The sequence below is a fragment of the Amphiura filiformis genome, chromosome 12 (genome assembly GCF_039555335.1).
Source record: "Amphiura filiformis chromosome 12, Afil_fr2py, whole genome shotgun sequence".
Classification (NCBI taxonomy): domain Eukaryota; kingdom Metazoa; phylum Echinodermata; class Ophiuroidea; order Amphilepidida; family Amphiuridae; genus Amphiura; species Amphiura filiformis.
In genome coordinates, this window is record NC_092639.1 from 11,782,630 (window position 1) to 11,803,968 (window position 21,339).

At 36.3% G+C, this 21,339-nt stretch overlaps 1 protein-coding gene across 1 annotated transcript; it reads left to right on the forward strand.

The window, feature by feature from the left end:
* The first annotated feature begins 325 nt into the window (after positions 1 to 325).
* Positions 326 to 10,746, forward strand: LOC140165793 (large ribosomal subunit protein uL23m-like). Its single transcript, XM_072189114.1, has 4 exons — positions 326 to 406; positions 4,431 to 4,553; positions 8,562 to 8,718; positions 9,694 to 10,746. The coding sequence occupies exons 1-4, from the start codon at positions 369 to 371 to the stop codon at positions 9,844 to 9,846; spliced, it is 471 nt and encodes a 156-aa protein (XP_072045215.1). The 5' UTR covers positions 326 to 368; the 3' UTR covers positions 9,847 to 10,746.
* Positions 10,747 to 21,339: the final 10,593 nt, after the last annotated feature.

The following is a 21,339-nucleotide window of genomic DNA, read 5'->3' on the forward strand; positions in this document are numbered from 1 at the left end:
AGAACATTTTAAGACCGATATTCGACTTCTTTCTAGTAACCAAAATTAAGTAGTGGTAGGCCTTATTTGTCCAAAATTTTTCACGCAATTGTTTCACTTGGGGGAGGGGTATAATGTTCTCAAGATATTCTCGGGTGAGGGGTAGGGGCGCCAATTTTGTTTCTTGCCCCGGGCGCTACGAACCCTAGTTACGCCACGGCATGCATGGAAAGGTATGAATTGTTTATCAAAAAAAAGAAAGAAAAGAAATACTGCAGAGCAGTCTCTTTTCGAAGCTATCATAAATTCCTGAAATCAATGATTTTGAAATAAAACTTGGCAACACTAATGAAGGACGCCACCTACGGTCGAATGGTGCAAAAAACAAAATGGCTCACCTCGGGAGGACGTTCAGACCCATGCACAGGTATGAAATTTAACCATATTACAATATCAAGACACCCAGGGATATGTTAGAAGTTTTCTTTGAGCAACGGAGACTGTTCTCTATCATTTCGTAGCTAAATCACTTTGCAGCTTGAAGTGATAGTAGAGAAAACTGGTAAATCATGATGAACTACTAACACAAGCCTGTCGAATTCGTCTCCGTTTTTTCTGCCGGCGCATGTTGCTCGAGAAGTTTATATTATAGCTAAAATAATAGTTTCTCGATCATGAGAGCTCAATAGGCACGCAATGACAATTGCGTCGACGTACAACTCCTACCACACACGCTCTGCATTTCCTGTGCGTGCACAATCGATCGCGCTATCATCATCATGGCTATTGTTAGGGAGTCCGGCACTTTTTGCCTTTTAAGCGAACCTTATCAAGTTTGGTATCACTGGAAAGAGAATTTAAAGAGAAAACCAACAGTCTTTAAATCAGCTCAGTAGCTTGAAGTATAGTGAAGTTATGCTCAATTAAAGTTGTGTAAAGGCGTACAGGTTTTGTGTCTGTCGCCATGACCAACTGGAATGTGTGCAACGAAGTCCCTACTATGTCGATTACTGTCTCAAAATTTATTTGAAATCTAATAAAATTTGGAAAGGGAGTTAAAAGTATTGTAATATCATATTGACAATTATTGAATAAAAAAGTAACAACATATGATTGATTACATAGTATGAAGTGCAGTTGTGTGTGTTTTATTTTTTTCTCAAGTCACCCCAAACTTCGGGCATATGCGGGAAAAAACACAAACATTTTTATAACAAGTTTAGAACAGAGATTCTTATTATACTGGAGTTGATTAAAAGTAGTAACATAAATAATATCAATTCATTGAAGTGGTTTTTTTCTCATATTTCTCTGAAGCCCTCATGCAAAATGTTCTTGTCTTTAGTTTATGAAGCTCATCTGACACTGCACTACTTAACTTCAGAATTGAAAAAAAAAATACAAAGGAAGTGAAAAAAAAATTAAAAAATATTACACAGATTCTTTAAGTATCATAAAAATGATTAAAAGTAGTAACATAAATAATATCACTTGTATTAAGTGTGCTTTCTTCATTTTTATCCTTGCCCTCAAGACCCGATAATGCGCTACATCTACCACCCGGCGTCAACCCGACAAGGCACATGGCATGCACCGCTAACACACCACTACACTCCCCGTACTTCGCATGTTACCACAGTACCTCCCTGTACAAAATCATGGTTCAGATTTTACCAAGCAACCTCCGATTGCTCTGCAACTTGGCCAACTTCTTCTTGAAAGTCTATAATTTAATCTAATACCAGTTTCATATAGGTTTCATGGACTCTTTATAACCGAATTATAAGGCTTTTGACAAGAAAAATCGGGAAAAATTACCTTGATTTTGGTGCCTCAGAAATTGCTTTTGACTACCGTTCATGCTTTATCAACGGGCATTTGTTTACTATTGCCGGATGGGGAATTCTTTTGTCTATCCCATAATAATCTCAGATTTTGCACTAGGTCAGCGGTTAATGAGATGTGATCCAAAAACTCCGTCACATCCGGAAGCTCATGTGACAAGATGGCGACGAATGCATCTACTGCTAATCTGTTGCTCTGAAGGTACACCGTATTTATCGCATTGATCTAGGATTATACGGACTTTTTTTGGAAAAAACATCATATAGTTAGAAAGATTAATCTTTAATCTCTTCGAATCATAATTTATTTTTCCATTTGAACATAAAAATCATGTTTAAAACATACGACCATTCTTGCGTGTTTTACGTGCTTCCAGATACAAATTCGGAAATCGGGAAACTACTGGACTCCCTAATACTATTGTATCATTCCACTAAACTTGCGACATTCATTACGCATGTCGCAGTGCACGCTAGCCCTAGAACTCTGTTTGTTGGAGATGCTTGAACGATCCAGTACAAAAAATGACAGCATTTCAATGCTTGATAGAGGTCACTAATTAACATGATAAAACCCACTTGAGAACACACAATCGCCGGTCATTTATGCATTTACTCAATCGCTTTTGGAGAAACCTGAATCGCACGCATGGTCAGTGTACTAAATCGCAGTCGCATGCGCATGATTCGCTGTTTTTCAAAAGCGACACGTAGGCCTATATTGACACCCTCTGTCGGTCAACGTTATCTAAAAATGCACACTATAACTTGTGTAGTTAGCGACAATGATTCAGTCTGATGATGAGTAACCCGTGTGTATAAACACAGCTTTACACAATCACTAATTTACATAGGCACAAAAGACCGTGTTCATGTACCGTTACTCAGCCAAACATGGCAGAGTAGGTCCCGTATCTTCTGTACATGTTCCTATCTCCTCAACGTTATACCTTTCCAACAAGGAAAGAGATACGAAAAGCGAACGTCTAGTGCACGCAGTACATTCATACTCTCATGATCGAGAAACTATTATTTTTGCTATTTTTTAGCCAAGAATTTGCTCACCGATAGCTTCACACTCTAGACCATTACATTCAAAATCTGGTCGGATTCGCTGAAACAGAAACTTTGAAGCATATATTTGTGTTGGAAAAGCAGTAAAAAGCACACACAGTTGTAAAAAATCAAATGCCTTAGCTTACAATGCAATGGCCTTAGCTAAAGGCTAAGGGCTAGGCACTCAAGCCTAGGCTTTCTTTAGCTAAAATTGTCAAAAAATCAAATTGCCACAAATTGTGTGATTTTATCATAATAATAATAATCATAATCATTACAATGTAATACTAAAAAAAATTCCTATACATGACAAGGTGTATAATTTCATTGACATGTTTTTTTTTCTTGTTGTGTGTACATGTGTGTTTTAAACTTTTGTAAAAGTTCGTTCGCAGTTTGCTATTTTTCCACGCAAGTCATTTGTTCCTGGTTTACTATCTACATGTATGACCTGACAAACGGTTGGCATGGTTTGTAGTAGGCCTACATAAGGCCCTTCACAATTAATTCTTAGTTTACTGTTAACCGCCCGCGTGCAAAATTGAAAATTGCAAAATATTTATTATTTAATTATTTTATCTATATTTTGGATTTTCTTCTTGAAAATAACTTTCAATGACTTTTACTTCCTACTTTCTAACACAGGCTTTCTCAAATAGATTTGTTGAAGCGCCACATGAAATTAAAAAAACCCTGCAAAGCGCCACTCAATGGCTGCGAAGTCGCCGGGGGAGTCAGAGGGGGTTGCCCCCCTGTGAAGCTATCGATTTTTTTAAATTTGAGGTGCAAATGACGCCATTTGGTGCAACATTTTGCACTATTTTACCCTGTCTTTACAAGGATAACATGGGAATCGCATTGTTTATTTATTTATTTTGTAAATCTAAACGGCGCTGCGCGCCACTCGGGAAGCCATGGCGCGCCACATGTGGTGCGCGCGCCGCTATTTGCGGAGCCCTGTTCTAACATGAACAAACAGCATTTAAACAAACAGCATACTGCACCTTATACCAAGGGCTTAGGCAGCCAGCCGTGTAGGGAGTGTTTTACACACCCAAATTTGTAAATACACACCCAGTTTTTGCCCACATGGCCTATACTTTGCACACAAATCTTAAATTTACACACCCAGTTTTTTTAATTTACACACCCAAACCTTCAAATCCTGCCTAAGACCCTGCCTAAATATAAATACTATGTGTAAAAGTAAGCATAACATAATTAAATGTCGGCTCCAGTCATAACGGGTTGATAATTGGTTGTGTGTGATTTAACTAATTAATACTAAATAAAGAAAATAATAGATAATTAATAATTAAAAGTCACCTCGTCCTATCATGCCTATTTTTAATTCTTCAATTGTGAAGGGCCTACATCATGAACTTGTACTAGTACAAATTACTACATGTACTAATGTAATATACGGTACCGGGTACCGTAATGAATATGATGGTTGAAGGTCTGCAGCACTTGGTAAAGTTCAAAATACCTTCAGAATAGTTGATGTTTATTTTCTAATTCCAAGGTGAATGATTTATTATATTTCATCAGGTATCCAGTCACAGTGAGGGGTGGTCCACAAAGAAGAAACTTTTTCCCTGAATTCTGGATGAGGCTCGTGAAGAGTGCAGTGGATAATCCGCCTAACATTGTCACCTTCCACTGTCCTGTGCAGTAAGTAAATAGACAGGAAAGTTGTGTACCAAGTACTAACTGAGCATGTTTATGCATTAGGCCTAAAAAAAATTGTTTGATTGGTGTAACATGAAAAAAAAAAATTAGGGTAGGTCGGTCGCTAATTTTTTTTTTTTTTTTTTTACACACATTTTAAGCTGAAAATCATGATTTTTTTTCTTTTAATCTTTTTTGATTTTTTAATTCATTTTTTGCAAAAAAATAAGAAAAAAAGTTTAGGGTCGGGCCTATTTTTAGGGTCGGTAGGGTTACGCCAATCAAACAATTTTTTTTTAGGCCTTATGCTTGTTAGTGGCAAGGGCAAATTATTGCAATTAGTTCCACAACACAAACTTCTTATTTTATGGTTAAATTGTGTGCAAGTTATTTCACTTTGTGCAGGTTTCTAGATGTTACCTGCACAAATGCAAGTAACTTTTTTACTGGTAAATCGAATACTGCCCCCAGTTTTGTTAGTGACTGATTCATGAATAGAGGTGATGTGTGTGATCCAATCATATTTTATTATTTGTAAAAACGTGAACACAAATCGAGGTCATTAATATCTCGCAATTGACTGCAAAATGCGTAATTGTTCCAGCGTAAATATTAAGTAACCGCTGCGCGCACCGTGTTGTGCGTTGAACAAACTGGGCACATGCTGGCCGAGAATCAAAGCTTGAGATATTCCTCGGTTCCAAAGGCAAAATGTTTAGATTTTTCACAATGCCTTGCAAATAACCGATGCGTATACTGTTATTCAGATTTCCTTTTACAAATTAAGCGTACTGCTACCCAGACCAGCGCATATTATTTTGCACAAGGTCCAATGCACACGCTTGACGCTTGCGCACATACATTGTACGCGATGGTTAACACTGTCAAAGGAACCTTGGAAAACATTATAGTTATTAACCTCTAATTCCCCAGAACTCCAGAAGTAATTGTGTGCAAGTCATTAACTGAGTAAATACATTACATGCCAAGTCAGCATGAGAATTAACCCATACTCATGGATTTTTTCCTTATTTTGTGTACTGGTAGATACTATTGAGAAATTAAAATTTGAGGTTGTAACTCCCTTTTATTTTTTCGTTTAGGGGGGCACGCGAAAATAAAGCATCGCAAGGTCTACTTTGATTTTCTAGCTGGCGTAATTCTAAATGTATATATTATATCCCACACCCTGAAAGTTTGTATTCTGGGATAACTTTCTGTGTAGAATCCAAATATGCAACTTAGAAGTTCATAGGATATGGCCCATTTCACGGTTAGGCGCCACTTTTGGTGAAAAAAACTTGAAATTTTCAAAATGGATTAAATTTCATTTAATTGGGGTTTTCTTTTCCACATAAGACCAGATTTTCATAAAAATATCATTTCCCAGCTTAAATCTCTCTACTTCTTGAAGAAAATTATAATTTATTATCTCATGTTATGTAATTTTTTAACAAATGTGATAAATATTGAGTAGTGAATATTTATACTTTTACTGTCCAATACATATATAATAGATATTTAAAATAAACAAGTATGTCATAGGCTCTCTTCTGACCGAATTTGGGCAAATTTTGTTGAGTAATGACAAATTTATGGCCACTTACATGTAATTTTTGTGGTAAAAAAGGGAAATTGACATGAAAAGGTTTACTCAACAATTTTAATAATCAATGAATGACTCTGATATTTCACAGCTTTGATGGTCATAATATGGGTAATGTTCACAAATAATATCAGCCAGTTTGAAAGCACAGGTCAAATTCAAGATTCTTATGTTTGTGCAATTTTGGATGTGACTGATGTCAATGTGAACGGAAACCACACACTGTAAAGTAGAGTATGTTTTAGAAAATAATGATTCAAAGAGTTTTCACACACTCAGTAAATTAAATGGGATATATTGAAACATATTAACCTGTGTTAGTGTTCATTTTAAAACATTGTTTACAATTTACAGAGGCGGACGTGACACCCCCAATTGTGAACAGAATATTTCACCACCATAAACAGTTTGCTTGTCAAAATATAAGCTTTAAAGCACTTCTAACACATATATTTTGATAGATTCTATTAAATTGAGCAATGCTAAAATGTTTTTCCTGACCCTTTCTATTTTTGCCAAGCAAAATGTCTATAACACTGAAATATTCCGTTCACAATCGAAAACGTCACATCCGCCTCCGCAAATTGCACACAAAACTGTCCCCTAAAAGACAACAACAAAGCCATGAAATAATCATATGTGACATGTATGAAATAATAAACCTATTTTAGAAAGTAAAATATCATGTTGTTTAAGTATTTTGGCCTAAAACTACTAATTTTGAGGATGTGACATGTGAACGGAAATTGAAGCTTTTGAATCTCCTGTCCCACAATTAAAGAAGGCATGCTGAATTAAAAACTTATTGTGCCTTTTGATCCCCCACAAACTTGTAATGAAATAACTTCAAACTGGCATCCTAGTCCCATACCTGTCTTAGTTCTTTGAAGAAACTATTTTGGATGTGACAGGTACCATGTATGTGACACATGTGAACGGAAACTTTGAAATGACATCTGCAAGCTAAGTTGATGAAGGAGTTTTCATTAAATGGTGTCATTAGATAGCTCATAGCAGGAGATTTTTAAAAATCAAGGAGAACAAATTCTGCCACTTATTTGTTATAAATTATACTATTTGGAAAAATAATCGGATGTGACAAAATTGTGAACGGAATTTGTTGGCAAAAATTCAAAATATCGCTGTATCTACGTATTAAGAGCAACAAGTGTAATTTGTTCAACAAATAGTAACAAGACTCTGAACTTTACTAAAACACACTAGTTTGCCATTCATGTAAAGTATTAGTCGATCTATTCCACATTGAATAAGGTACATAGATGTGAACGGAAAATGTCACATCCGAATTCAGAAATTTAAATGGTTCTCATGCTAGTTTAACTGACAACTACTACTTTGTTCATGTATGGCTGTATAGTGCAACTTGTTCATTACATAAAAACAACAAAAGCAGCTGGTAGGCTCAACATAGTTAAAAGTGGCAGCATTGGAAAATAAATGTCAGTTTTTAGGTTGCTAGTAAAATGTGGTTTTGACCACTTCTGACCCCTAATGCGCCCTGAAAGATAAAAAGCAGAAAGGCCGATTAAGCTAGTGGAGGTAGGCTATACAGAGACAATGAAAAATCACCAACAGTCAATTCTGTAACCCCATTATTTTTTACACACCAGGCCAGATACGTTGAAAATCAAAAAGTGGCGCCTAACCGTGAAATGGGCCATATACCATATTAAAGATGTGATGGTCTGAACATAGCCGAAAATCAAAGCTGGATCCACCAAAACCCAAAATATTTGTAAGGTCCAAATTTTGTCATCTTTAGCCTGCAACCCCTACTACTCACACACAAAAGATGGGGCCAATTCCAAATTGTAGTATGTACCATGCTTTATTGAGATTCAGATGCTTTAGGGAGCCCATCAAACAATGTGTTTTTCAGGGTAATATGATTATTTTTAGAACAGGGGTTGCCAAATGCAGCCCTTGACAATGTCCATGTCCAATGTGGCCCTCAAAGTCTTTTCACTTTACAAAAATGAATATTGATGAAATGTGAATATATATAAAACACAAGTTAGTAATAGCACTGTCACTGTTATGTGACCTGTCAAATTGTCTAACGTTTGCCACATGGTCCTCACTCCTCACTTTAAGGACTGCCTTTTGGGGAGAGTGAGAGCAATCACTCTCTACTGCTCTCCTTAAATCTGATATAAAGGAGAGTGATTTTTAGCTGTCCTTAGTTGACCATTCTCTGCTTACACTCTGTTGTAAATGCACTAAACAGCTCAAGATGAACTATTTAATGCTCTCCTGCAAATTCCAAAAGACAGTCTGTGTGGTACACTCTTAAGGTCAAATAGTGTTAACAGGTCACCCCTGCTTTACTATATCAAAAGTCGACATTATAAATGTATTAAATTGATCTCGTTCTTTTTTATCAGAATGACAAAGTTTGAGATCAAAAGCTACTTAGAAAAAATCTACAATGTTCCAGTATTAAAAGTGAACACAGAAGTAGTGGCCATCCCTCTGTTCAGGACTCATAAAAACCAGCGATTCAAGCCAAAGGATGACTACAAAAGAGCTCACATCACACTGGTAAGTAGTCAATTTTGGTTAGCAAAAAATACTGGAGAGCTTATTATTTTGGGCTGCTCAGTGCCAGAAGTGGGTAAGTGCAATAGCTGCTCTGTGAACATTTGGCAATTTACACACAGTATAGTACTCATCTACACATGGGAGCTAAACATGGCAGCTATTGCACTTACCCACTTTTGGCATTGAGCAGTCGATGTGTGTTTCTGCATACTGATGAATACCATATTACTGTGAAGCGGCCCCTCAAATTTTACCGATCAATATGAGAAAACCACGATGATATGTACTTTAGTAGAAATGTGTGTGGTACATTTATGCACCATTCCTAACGTTTGTCCCCTCGGATACTCTCTTTGCCTCTTGTAAGCATTTACAGTGAAAACTAACAACACCCATTCTATTAAGCGTGTTTAGGTCAATGTAATTGTAAGGAAGCTTGGAAAATTTGTGTGATTTAAAAACAAGCGAAGTAGTTCAAAATCATAGGTGGCGGAACCAGGGAAACATAACCCCCCTAAATTTTGGCAAGGGGGACATCCCCCTAAAAATATAATAGAAAAAAATAAAGCAATAATTGCCCTGTGCATCTTACTTTTTAGCACTTAAAACACTACATTTGTACGCTTTGGGCCCAAATGGGGGTACATTGGCCCATCAAATAGCAGAAAACACCGTAATTTGTGGCTAAAATTGTCTGAAATTGACATTTTTCGCACGCTTTGTGCTCAAAAACAAGTCTTTGTAAAACAGGACAAAAATATGCTCGCTCCCCCCCTAAATTTTAATGCTTCCGCCGCCACTGTTCAATATCGACAAAGCACAACAAATTATACACACAAAACTACCTGTTTTATAGTAATCAATACCACATAATTCAAGGTTATTATTGCTTTTATCTTTTCACTTTTCAATGCAATTATTACATTTACTAATCCATTACATGTTTTTGTTTGTTTTTCATTATTTTGCCAACAGCCTGCAGGACAGACCTTTGAATTTCCAGACTTATTCCCAACAACAAAGAAAGAGGAGGACGACAAGACAATGCAAAACTTAGAGAAACTACAGAAGAAACAGGATAGAATTGTTAAAGATAGAGGAGGCATTTCTCCTTGGTTTAGTTTATGATGAATGAAAGATTACATAGAACTTATGATATAATTTAGCTGATATTTTTATAAAGTGGAGTTAGTCTTGGGCCCGGGTCTTGGGCAATGTTTGGCTTAGTTCAACATCATAAGACCTTTTTTATTTGAACAATTCAAATTGTATTTCTCACTGGATCTTCAATAAACAGTTGAACTTGCTTGTTGAATTGAGACACATTGTAGCCCAGGATTAATTTTGTTGTGAATACTGAACCTTTATGGAGAGGCAAAATTGCTTGCTTTCAACTCAGCCCTACAATAATCTTGGGGAGCACTATGGCCGAGCAGAACGGGCTCCGATTCATAGTCGGAAAGATGCAGGTTTGAGCCCTTTCGACGCCATCGTGTTCTGCCCTTGAGTAAGGCACTTTATCTCTATTACTCCTCTCCACCATGTGTATAAATGGGTATTCTTAAATGCTGGGAAGGTAACAGACTCGCTGTGGAGGTGTGACGATCCCCCTTCCTGATCCCCCCACAGCAACATTTCACAATGGAGTCTGGCCTAATCACTAACGAAAGAGAGATGGGCACTCTGTCCTTTAAAAAATGCAGGTTTACTTTACCTACAAACAGTTGTGAGGTTGGATTGATGAGATGCACCTAACAGCCCTAGAAGCCGCCACTAAAAGGGGGCAGCAAAGAAGAGAGCAGCGTAAGAAAAGCCAGCAGCCAAGTAGAAACACCATAAAAAGTGATGTATAGAAATGAGATTGTGTATTTTGTTGTGGTTAGATGATTATAATAACCAATCCTGTGGTTTGTGCAGGGTAGCATGTAGCCCTACCACCTCTTAACATAATTATTGTAAAGACTTTGAGTATGTATGAAAATGGATGTTCTGCAAAAGGTGTCAAATATAAATTTATTGACAAACAGTTGTTTTGTGGGTTATTGCTTTATTTTACACTGAATTAAGATGTCTGTAGTGACAGCAATTGAAAATTTGGAGGCAAATATGTGACGTGGTATATCGAAAGGAGACACTTTTGGGCAGGATCGTAAACGGAGCAATAGCAAAAAATATGCCCGGGGTTGATTTTTTCACAATTTGGGTTTGTTGCAAATTTGTGATGTTAATAATGTTTAACATTATTGTCTGATAGTTTCAGACCGAAATATAACTGTCATCTTGTATTTTTTCAGACATTTTTAAAGGTCATTCCTAGTCTCAACTTTGTCAATAATTTGTTTAAAGGCTGATATCTCAATTTCCAATTTCATAATACCATAACTTACAAACTCAATATCTTCGCTTAGGAATGTCCGATTTCATTGGGGAAAACAGCATTATGGAGCAAAATATCTCCAAGATATAGGCCTATATGTAAAACACTCAAAATTTATAGCCTGCCCAAAAGTGTCTCTTTTTGATATTATGATAAAATCACATATTATTATGTATTGAATCAATATTGAGATCAATAGTTTTGATTTTCTATATTTGACATGATCTGATCCAATCAGATGAAAGGTTGTAATGATTGAGATCCAGGCAAACTTACGGAGCAAAAAAACACAAAAATACACAAGACAATAGGTATTATAAAAGCTCACATCTTTGTAACCAAGAATGCTAGGAATGGGAAGGTTTCAATAATCTGTGCTTTCATTTTCAAAATTGCATCTGGTGTGGCTGGATCAGATTGTATCCCATACGGACTTCCAATTGTCACTGGGCGGGGAAAACCTCATGTAATTTCAAAGGTCAAATGCAAAACCTCATGTAAAAAGTGGGCCCCAATATTAAAATCTCATGTAATTTTGGTTCCTTTCCTTTTAACTGTAAACAGTTCCCAGTACAAGTGTCTTTAAATGAGGTTTTGCATTATGAACTTTGAAATTACATTTGAGGTGGTTGGGTTTTTTTTTCACCCAGCAATGCAATTCAGATGAACATTCATGCCAAATGTGGATGTAGGTGTAAATGTCATGCAGTGTGTTTATTGTTAAATCCATGTAATTGTTAGCACAACAATTGCATCCAGCCAGATGTACGTCCACATTTGCCAACTTGAATAAGTTCACGAGAGCCTTAAGGGGGTACTACACCCCTGGCCGATTTTGTGCCTATTTTTGCATTTTTCTCAAAAATTATAGCGCATTGGTGACAAGTAAAATATGTATATTATAGGGGCAAGGACTACAACTACTGCACTGGAAATTCAGCAACTCAAGGCAAGTAGCTATTGATTTATTGATCAAATATTGGTTTTCCCTCATTTTTTACTGTAACTCCACAACTGCTGTCTGTGCTGAAATAAAATTTCCAGTGCAGTAATTGTAGTCCTTGCCCCTATAATATACATATCTTACTTGTCACCAATGCGCTATAATTTTTGAGGAAAATGCAAAAATAGGCACAAAATTGGGCAGGCGTGTAGTACCCCCTTAAGTACATTCAGTTTTGTAACTTGGCTTATTAGGTGTATTCTTGGAGTGTTGGAATTCAAAGGGATAGTCTTGCAGTTATTGGCAAGAATGTTTTGGAAAAACCCCATTTTGCCTTCAGGAAATGTGTAAGGGAACAACCCAAAAGCTTTGATGAAGCCCTATAAACGAAAATCCTTTTGTTAGGGAGGGAAGGGGGTCAAAATGTCCGATTACGTTTGTAAAGAAGTAGTTAAAACATCGGTCAACGTTGATATTTTTTAAAGGATTTATTAGGCTTATTAGGTGTATTCTTGGAGTGTTGGAATTCAAAGGGATAGTCTGGCAGTTATTGGCAAGAATGTTTTGGAAAACCCCCATTTTGCCACATTTTACCTTCAGGAAATGTGTAAGGGAACAACCCAAAAGCTTTGAAGCCCTATAAAAATCCTTTTGTTAGGGAGGGAAGGGGGGTCAAAACGTCCGATTACGTTTGTAAAGAAGTAGTTAAAACATCGGTCAACGTTGATATTTTTTTAAGGATTTATTAGGCTTATTAGGTGTATTCTTGGAGTGTTGGAATTCAAAGGGATAGTCTGGCAGTTATTGGCAAGAATGTTTTTGAAAAACCCCATTTTGCCACATTTTACCTTCAGGAAATGTGTAAGGGAACAACCCAAAAGCTTTGATGAAGCCCTATAAACGAAAATCCTTTTGTTAGGGAGGGAAGGGGGTCAAAACGTCCGATTACGTTTGTAAAGAAGTATTTAAAACATCGGTCAACGTTGATATTTTTTTAAGGATTTAATATATAATTGTAAAATTTTAGTATTTTCTGAAGTACGATATTGACATTTTACAGTGGTTGCTTCAAAATGATTTCAAATAAATATAGAGTGCAGTACTCGCAACCTGCAACTTGTAAGTTCATTTTTAAAGCAGCTGTACCGCACTTTGATTCTTTTTTATTTGAAAATCCAGCAAGTCCTAGTTTTTTATGAAGACAAATATTTCAAAATAAAATAGAATTATTGTTTCTTAAACGTGATCAATATCCTAGCAATGTCGCATCCCTCCACAACCCTATTAACCCGTGATAGCGACGGCCCTGTGCCCAATGAATACGGGTTGGAATTTTCGATATTTGACACTTGACTTATGTTAGAGGGGAGGTGGAGGGGGTTGGCCTTCTAACGAAAGGACTTTCGTTTATAGGGCTTCATCAAACTTTTGGATTGTTCCCTAACCCTCCCAGCAAGCACAAAAATGTTTTTAAAATGTAAAAGTTTTAATGACATTTGTAAATATATTAAAATACTTAACAATAATATTTGAACTACAATCTAGGCAACTGGACTTACGTTTTTGAGTGGGAAATTTTCATGTTCGATCCTGAACGCATCATCAGCCCTACTGATCTTCTAACAGTAAAAGTTCAGGATCGAACGTGAAAATTTCCCACTCAAAAACGTACGTCCAGTTGCCTAGATTGTAGCTCATATATTATTGTTTACTATCTGGATGAATGATAATCTTCACAAACGTATTAAAATATTTACAATGTTTTAAAAACATTTTTGTTTGATGTTGGGTTATGTCATCAAAATGTTATATATGAAAAAACATTAAAACAATAATGTTTTTAGATTATTATTGAAAAATAGTTTGTTTAACAAACATTTTGAAAGCTTTATATATTCTAAGAAGAGTGGAAACTTGTAATAAAATGGCTACACCTGTCAGGGAATTCAAATTTTGCATTTGTAGGTCTTGGGGTTCTTGCATTTTGATCCAAAAAGTGACAAAGTGGGTTGTTTGCCTTATTTTGACTTGCTGAATGTTCATTATATGAATTTCGTAGAGCCTCTTTAATAAGAACTGTCTTACTTTCCATGCTTGTGGTATGCATTTATGAAGGATAAAAAAGATATATAAAGCCTTTCAAAAAATTTGTCACCAGTTTCAGTCATCGTACTCATTTCAAAACCTATTGAACAGAGTGTAGTGTAGTGTAAAGGGTGGTCTTAACCCTGGAATTATGGCAACATCACAAATGTACTCTTGAAGAATATTTTGGAACACTTTGGGTACTTTTGCTAATTGCAATAATAGTCTTCTATTAAAAATTAACAAAATTATAGTGTAAAGATTATAGCCTATACCATTTACGCAGAGTGCAAGTTTATACGTAGGCGACCTTTGACATTTACATGTTCTAGTGCATTTTGTACAGTTTGACTGTCTCTGATTCTGTCACGGCAAGCATTCCGTCATGCGTGATGGTCATTTTAAAATGAGATTTCAATCCTTGTGCAATGACAGCTACTAGTTTACCCGTCGTGCTGCAGTATTGCTCTATTACACCGGAACCATTTATTCCGAACCCATACTCTTCATCTTTCTCTGTGGCTCTTCCTATCAGCATACAGTCAGACTCTTCATCGTAACAAATAGCTGTTATCATTGGGATATCAAGATTGAGAGTTTCCTTCCCCGATTGCAAGTGGTATACACAGACTTTGTCATCACCGAAAGCTACGTGTGTCCCGCGTATATCAGTAATGTACAATGGACATATACCTGTGGGTATTGTCTTCAGGATATGTCCTGCTGTATCATACACTCGTATAAAATATTCGTACTTGTAGGAGTCATCTTCGTCACCTTCAATAAATATTTCAATTCTGGATCCTGTTATGACCCGGCTTCCATCTCTTGTAGTGGTAATAGAACAGGTTTCTTCTGGGTATTCTGCTACTTTAACCCTCTCCTGAAGCCTTCCATCTGAGGAATGCACATCAAATCCTGCGTCCCAATATGATATCAGGTATTTGCCATCAGCACATACTGCTATATCTATGGATACACCATCTTGATCATGTTTACTATGCATTTCGATCTTAAATTTAGATCGTTCCTTATATTCTCCATTCTCATTATGAAATACATGCACCTGTTCAGGACATGAGCAGGTATCGCACACAGCAAAAATATTGTCATTTGGTTTCGACGCGATACCGGTTGCAAGATAAAAATCACCTACTTCATGCACTAGCTCCAGTCTCCGCGGTTTCACAATTCTACCCAACTGCACGTTGTGCGCTACAAATTTACCGACAGGGTCTGTTTTTCCTCTGACCGATTCATTGATCTGAAGTTTGTCGATTTGGTTAACGAGTTTGTCGAGCTGGGTGTGAAACTCGTTGTCATCCATTGTCTTTAGTGTGGTTTCAGATTGTTCAATGTCATTTACCTGTTGTTTGAGTTGTGTAATCTTCTGCCGAGCTTCGGACAGATTTGGTTGTCCCAAATCTTTAATCTGACGGACTAGCTCTTTCGTTTGCGTCATCACGGACTCAATCACAGATAAAGCAGCTTTCTCAACTTCCCTCGTTTCTTGCTCAATTGACGATCGGATCTGTTTCTCGATTTCCTCTTCTGCTTTCAACTTTTCAATTTTGCGTTGCTTTTGTTGATCAAAGTTACTTTGCATTTTTTCTTTGCGCTGCTTGATACCTTCTGGATGTTTTTCAGCCACGTTTCTTACAGTTAAACTTGTTATCAATCCATCTACTCCTTCGTCTGGTAGGTTGGATATCTTATTGCACTGTGGACACTTGATTGTTTTCAATCCTCCTTCGGTCACCTTCTTCAAACAAAGAGAACAGCACATATGTGAGCATTTTGGAAGATTCTTAGGTTCGTGTGGTGTGACGTAGAACTGAAAACATATCGGACAAGCAAGGTCATTAGCGGCAGCAGAAGCGAAAGAAGGATATTTAGCAGCCATGTTGTTCGATGTGTGCAGTTTTTGTGTCAGTTCCTGCAGAACTGACACCTTTAGTACAGGTTTGACGATCACGTGACAATTCGAATCATCATATCGAAATATCACGTGCTCTGTAAAAATATCAATATCGATATCGATACTATTCGTCAATTCAGCCCCAAATCAAATCGCCCACATGCCAATTCGAACCCTGTATATTGATGTACAAAAAAAGTTGGCCAAATTTAACTATTTCGTGATTTTCTCCATAACCGTTGTTTTTACACCAAATCTGAGATGAATTGATGTCTTGCATTCGGTCACAAACCAATTCGTTGTACTTTGTGCAATAACCCTCTATCTTTTAAACCAAATATCCTAAAGAGTCGTGCGATATGTCGAACTTTTCCTCTGGTCATAAAGAACAAAACAAGTCAGCGTTCGCGTATCTGTACGTAGCCGCAGTTTGTGGCCCTCACAACACGGGCCTAGGAAATGGAACATTACTGATAAATATATAAAGATGGCAAAATCAGTAAACCAGTTTAAGTTACAAATAAAGAAAAGTCTAATAAAAAATTACATCTAATATTTAGGGATTATTTAATGACCTCACCCATCCCCCCATCTCCACTCCAACTATCAATTTCTTGTGAGGACTGTGGAATGTCTATATGAAATGTTATAAATATTTATATTGGAGTCTTTCTTTGCATGTTCTTCTCCTCTTTCTTTTTTCTTTTATTTGTTAACTTTGTGTAATTGTATGTTGTAACTTAAGACAGTGTAAGGGGTGCTCGCTTCAGGCCTTTGGGCCTTTTGAGCATCTCCTCATTCGAATGTTGTGTCTTTTATATTTTGTATGTTGATTTGAATGAAAATAAAATGATGATGTATGATGATGATGATGATGTACATCATTTCCCACAGAGTCGTGAGATATGTCAAACTTTTCCCTTGGTCATAAGGAACAAAAAAAGTCAGTGGTCGCATATCTGTAGGATCATTGGTTAATAAGATATACTCACTTTTTTTTAATTTTTAACCAAATATCCTAGAGAGTCGTGCCATATGTCAATTTTTTCCTCTGGTCATATAGGAACAGAAAAGTCAGTGGTACAATATCTGTAGGATCATTGGTTAATGAGATATAGTCACCTTTTTTAAAATTTTGTACACTTAACCCTCTATCTTTTTAACCAAATATCCTCGAGTCGTGCCATATGTCGAATTTTTCCTCTGGTCAAAAGGAAAAAAAAAAAAAGTCAGTGGTCGCATATCTGTAGGATCATCGGTTAATGAGATATAATCACTTTTTTGTACGCCAGTTGTGCACTTAACCCTCTTTTCTTTTTAACTTCTGCATATCGTTTGGAGTCAAATGATTTTTCATTTTAAAGCTTATGATATATTTTCTAAACACGAAATAAAACAAAATTGACCGCGAGCCGACTTTACAGCTGTTTCGAGATGGACGGTCACATATCAGTTTCAGTTTATTTATTTACCATATCAACGCAAAGAAAATATATATTATACATAATGGTAGGATGACCAAAAAAAGAGCAAAGCTCGAGAAGACTTTAGCCACCCTGAAAGGTAATAACAAAATACAAAACAGTGCAAAGACAAAGACACCATTTATGTGTAGACAAAGACATTACCTACAAGTGGGACAGACATTCGCTACATGTTGGCAACAAAGGCAGATCCATGTGTAAACCACACTCCCAGACAGTTGGTTAGGTCCATAAGGATGAACGAAACAAGCGTGCAAAATGGAAAAGCAAAAGCAGCATAACAAGAGAGCAAATGACACGAAAAGGACAGATATGTCTGGAAGTGCGGACTACATATAGATAACACTATTAAATAACATGAATAATATTCAGAGCATAAAATAATCACCACTTAATGATAATTAGACAGTAAATTCACTTTATACATTAGTTTAAATTTTTTAACTGATAAGGAATTACGAGTACATGTCTCAATAGCATTCCATAGAATGGGACCCTGTCTTCTGATCGTATTTCTGGCAAGATCAGAGACAAAATTATGAGGGCGAAACAATTCAGAAGACCTGGTACCATAATTATGAATTCTATTGACAGTAACAAAGTAATCAGAAAAATTTACAGGCAGTAAATCATTCGTAAATTTATACATAAACACAGCTTTAGATAATTTATGAATATCATATACAGTAAGAGTATTAAGTCTGGCAAATAAAGGTGTCGAATGTTCAAGAAAATGAGAATTCGTACAGAGACGCATAATACGCTTTTGTTTGCGATGAACTAAATCTAAATTGCAATTATTACGGTCATTAAATTAAACTACAATACTGAATATGTGGGAGAACTAAGGTATTATATAATGAAAACATGTTCACGTGTAAAACGTGCTTTAGTCTGAAGAGTATGCCAGAATACTTTGAAACAATATTTGCAACTTGGACATTGTGATCTTTCCAAGTTAAACATTCATCCAAAATTAAACCAAGGAATTTTGTACTTGAAACGCGAGAAATAATGTGATTATCAATGGTGATATGAATATCTGGATAATTGCGGTTACTGAACCTATTTTTAAAAATCATATAATTACTTTTGTTAACATTAAGAGATAACTTATTCGCCTTGAACCAAGTAGAAATATTCGCAAGATCGAAATTAACATTATTAATTAATTGAGTCAAATCATTGTGAGATACCAAAATATTAGTATCATCGGCATATAAAATAAAACGAGAATGTGTACCAGCAGACATTAAATCATTTATATAAATAATGAACAGTAAAGGCCCTAAAATTGAGCCTTGAGGAACCCCGCAACATATATTTAATAAAGACGAATTATGATGATTATAAGTAACAAATTGAGATCTATTTGTGAGATAACTCCTGAACCACTCGAAGGCTATACCACGAATACCGTAATTAGAAAGCTTGGAAAGAAGAATATCATGGTTTATGGTGTCAAAGCCTTCGAGAGGTCCAGGAATAACCCAATAGTATGCTTTCTCTTATCTAGATCGGAAATAATATTATCATATGCTTGAAGAATGGCCATTTCTGATGAAAAATTAGGACGGAAACCAAATTGATTTTTATGAAGTAAATCAAAGCGATGAATGAAGCTATAAAGTCTTTTATGAATTATACGTTCCAATATTTTAGAAAAAACAGGTAGGACTGAAATAGGCCTGTAATTGCCAAAGATATCATTCTCGCCACTTTTAAAGATAGGGACTACTTTAGCAATCTTGAGCTTATCGGGCACTACACCAGAACTTAACGATAAATTAAATATATGAACAAGAGGAGGTGCAATTAAATCACTAACTGATTTAACAACGTCCGGCTTTATGTCATCAAATCCACTACTAGCACTAGACTTTAAAGTTTTGCAAATGGAGAGGACTTCTGTCACGTCAGTTGGTAAGAAAAAGAGAGAACTAGAGGGAGAACTGATTTCTCTCATAAAATGTTGAAAATTAATGTCTGTATGAGAAATGTTACGTGCCAAATCAGGACCAATATTAACAAAATAAAATTAAAATTATCAGCAACAATTTGAGGATCAGAAATATGAGAATCATTAACTTTGAAAAAGGAAGGAATATTTTTAGGTCCTCTATAAGCGTGTTTCTATTGGGACCGTTTACCGGTAAAAAGACGGTAAAGGGATTATTTCTGCTCAATAGAAACTGACCTTCCCCGCTATTTACCGGTAAACAGGGGCGAGTTTTTACCGGTAACGTTTTCCTTCTTGAGGAAGGAAAATAGCGGGGAAGCTTACCGGTAAACGTCAATAGAAACTCACTCCGTTCCGATTGAATGCGCATACAGGGAAGAAAACGGAAGTTGAGTCGCGAAATTGACCTCTGCATCATCAATGAGCTAGCTTGTTTATGTATTTACCATGATTAATTTATACCATTCCGTTCGCAAAAATTCTTAGGCCTAATCACATACAAATATTTGACTCACTTGCTATAAATAAAGTAAATGGAAGAAATATTCATAATGCATTATCCCTGCATTATACATATTATGCTAAATATTTAACATGAGTTATGATTTATGACCTTAGTAAAGCCATGAAATAAAACAACAACAACATCAGCGGATGAATCCAGCTGTGCATGCGAAAAAAAAATAGAAATCAACTCGGATCCGCGGCGGTGTGTGCTTCAGAAAATTAGAAAGATTTCATGAATTTAATATTATGTTGTTGATGTTAAATTACTATTTGCTAAAAAGAATTAACTGAAATTAAACTGTGAAAGATTAAATTCTAAGACCTATTTGTTTTTGCGCGCAACAATACTGAGTACTCACGTCGATATCACTGAGTAGACTGAATCCTCCAGTCCTATCAACATCTACGCACGGTCATCGGGTTGTGCTGATGGTGAAGGCAACGTGAAGGATTGTGGGTAATATAAAGACGCCGCAATTCTGGGCCTGGAAGGATTCAGGCTAATCACTGAGGGGGATTTCCCAAGCAATGGCGTATTTTGATGTACGAGAACGAATGAAAACGCTAATAAAAAAACCATTATTTTTCAGTCTTCTTTTAACAATTAAGAAAATACTACAATATTAAAATCCACAATGCTTTGCGATTGACCCGGGGATTGACCCCAGTGCACGACCTTTCGCCGGCAAACTTTAAAGGTGTGTCAATTCACGCTGTTCATCGAGTGTTTACCGGTAAACAACGTGCAATGGAAACTGACCGTTATCCGCCTTTCGCCGCTATTTGACGGCGAACAGTTTTACCGGTAAAATGCAGGGGACTCAATAGAAACACGCTATATGTCGTCCCAAGATGTTATTAAGAACATTCCAAGTTTGCTTTGAATTAAACTTAGATTCTTCAAGTTTCTCAGCATAATAGCGACGCTTAGAAATTCTGATTAAAGCAGTAAGTTTATTACGAAAGTCACATAGGCAAGTTTATTAGAATCGGTAGGACGACTTACATACTTCTTATGCAGCTTTTCTTTGCGAAGGATAGATTTTAAAATCGCTGAGGTAATCCAAGGTTTACGAGGAATGCGACGACGGCTAGATTTAGTGAGGCGTTTAGACCTAATTGGAAAATGGAAATTATAAACATCAGCAAATTTATGACAAAAAGCATTATACGCATCATCAGCAGACTCAAAATCAGTGACGAAGTTCCAATCGACAAGACTTAAATTATTATGAAAGTTGTTAACTCTGGTTTGGTTGAATAGTCGAGTTGGAATTTGAATTGAATTAATGTTAGAAACAGAAGCAGACTTGGTAATTTGATAAATAGGAAAATGATCACTAACAT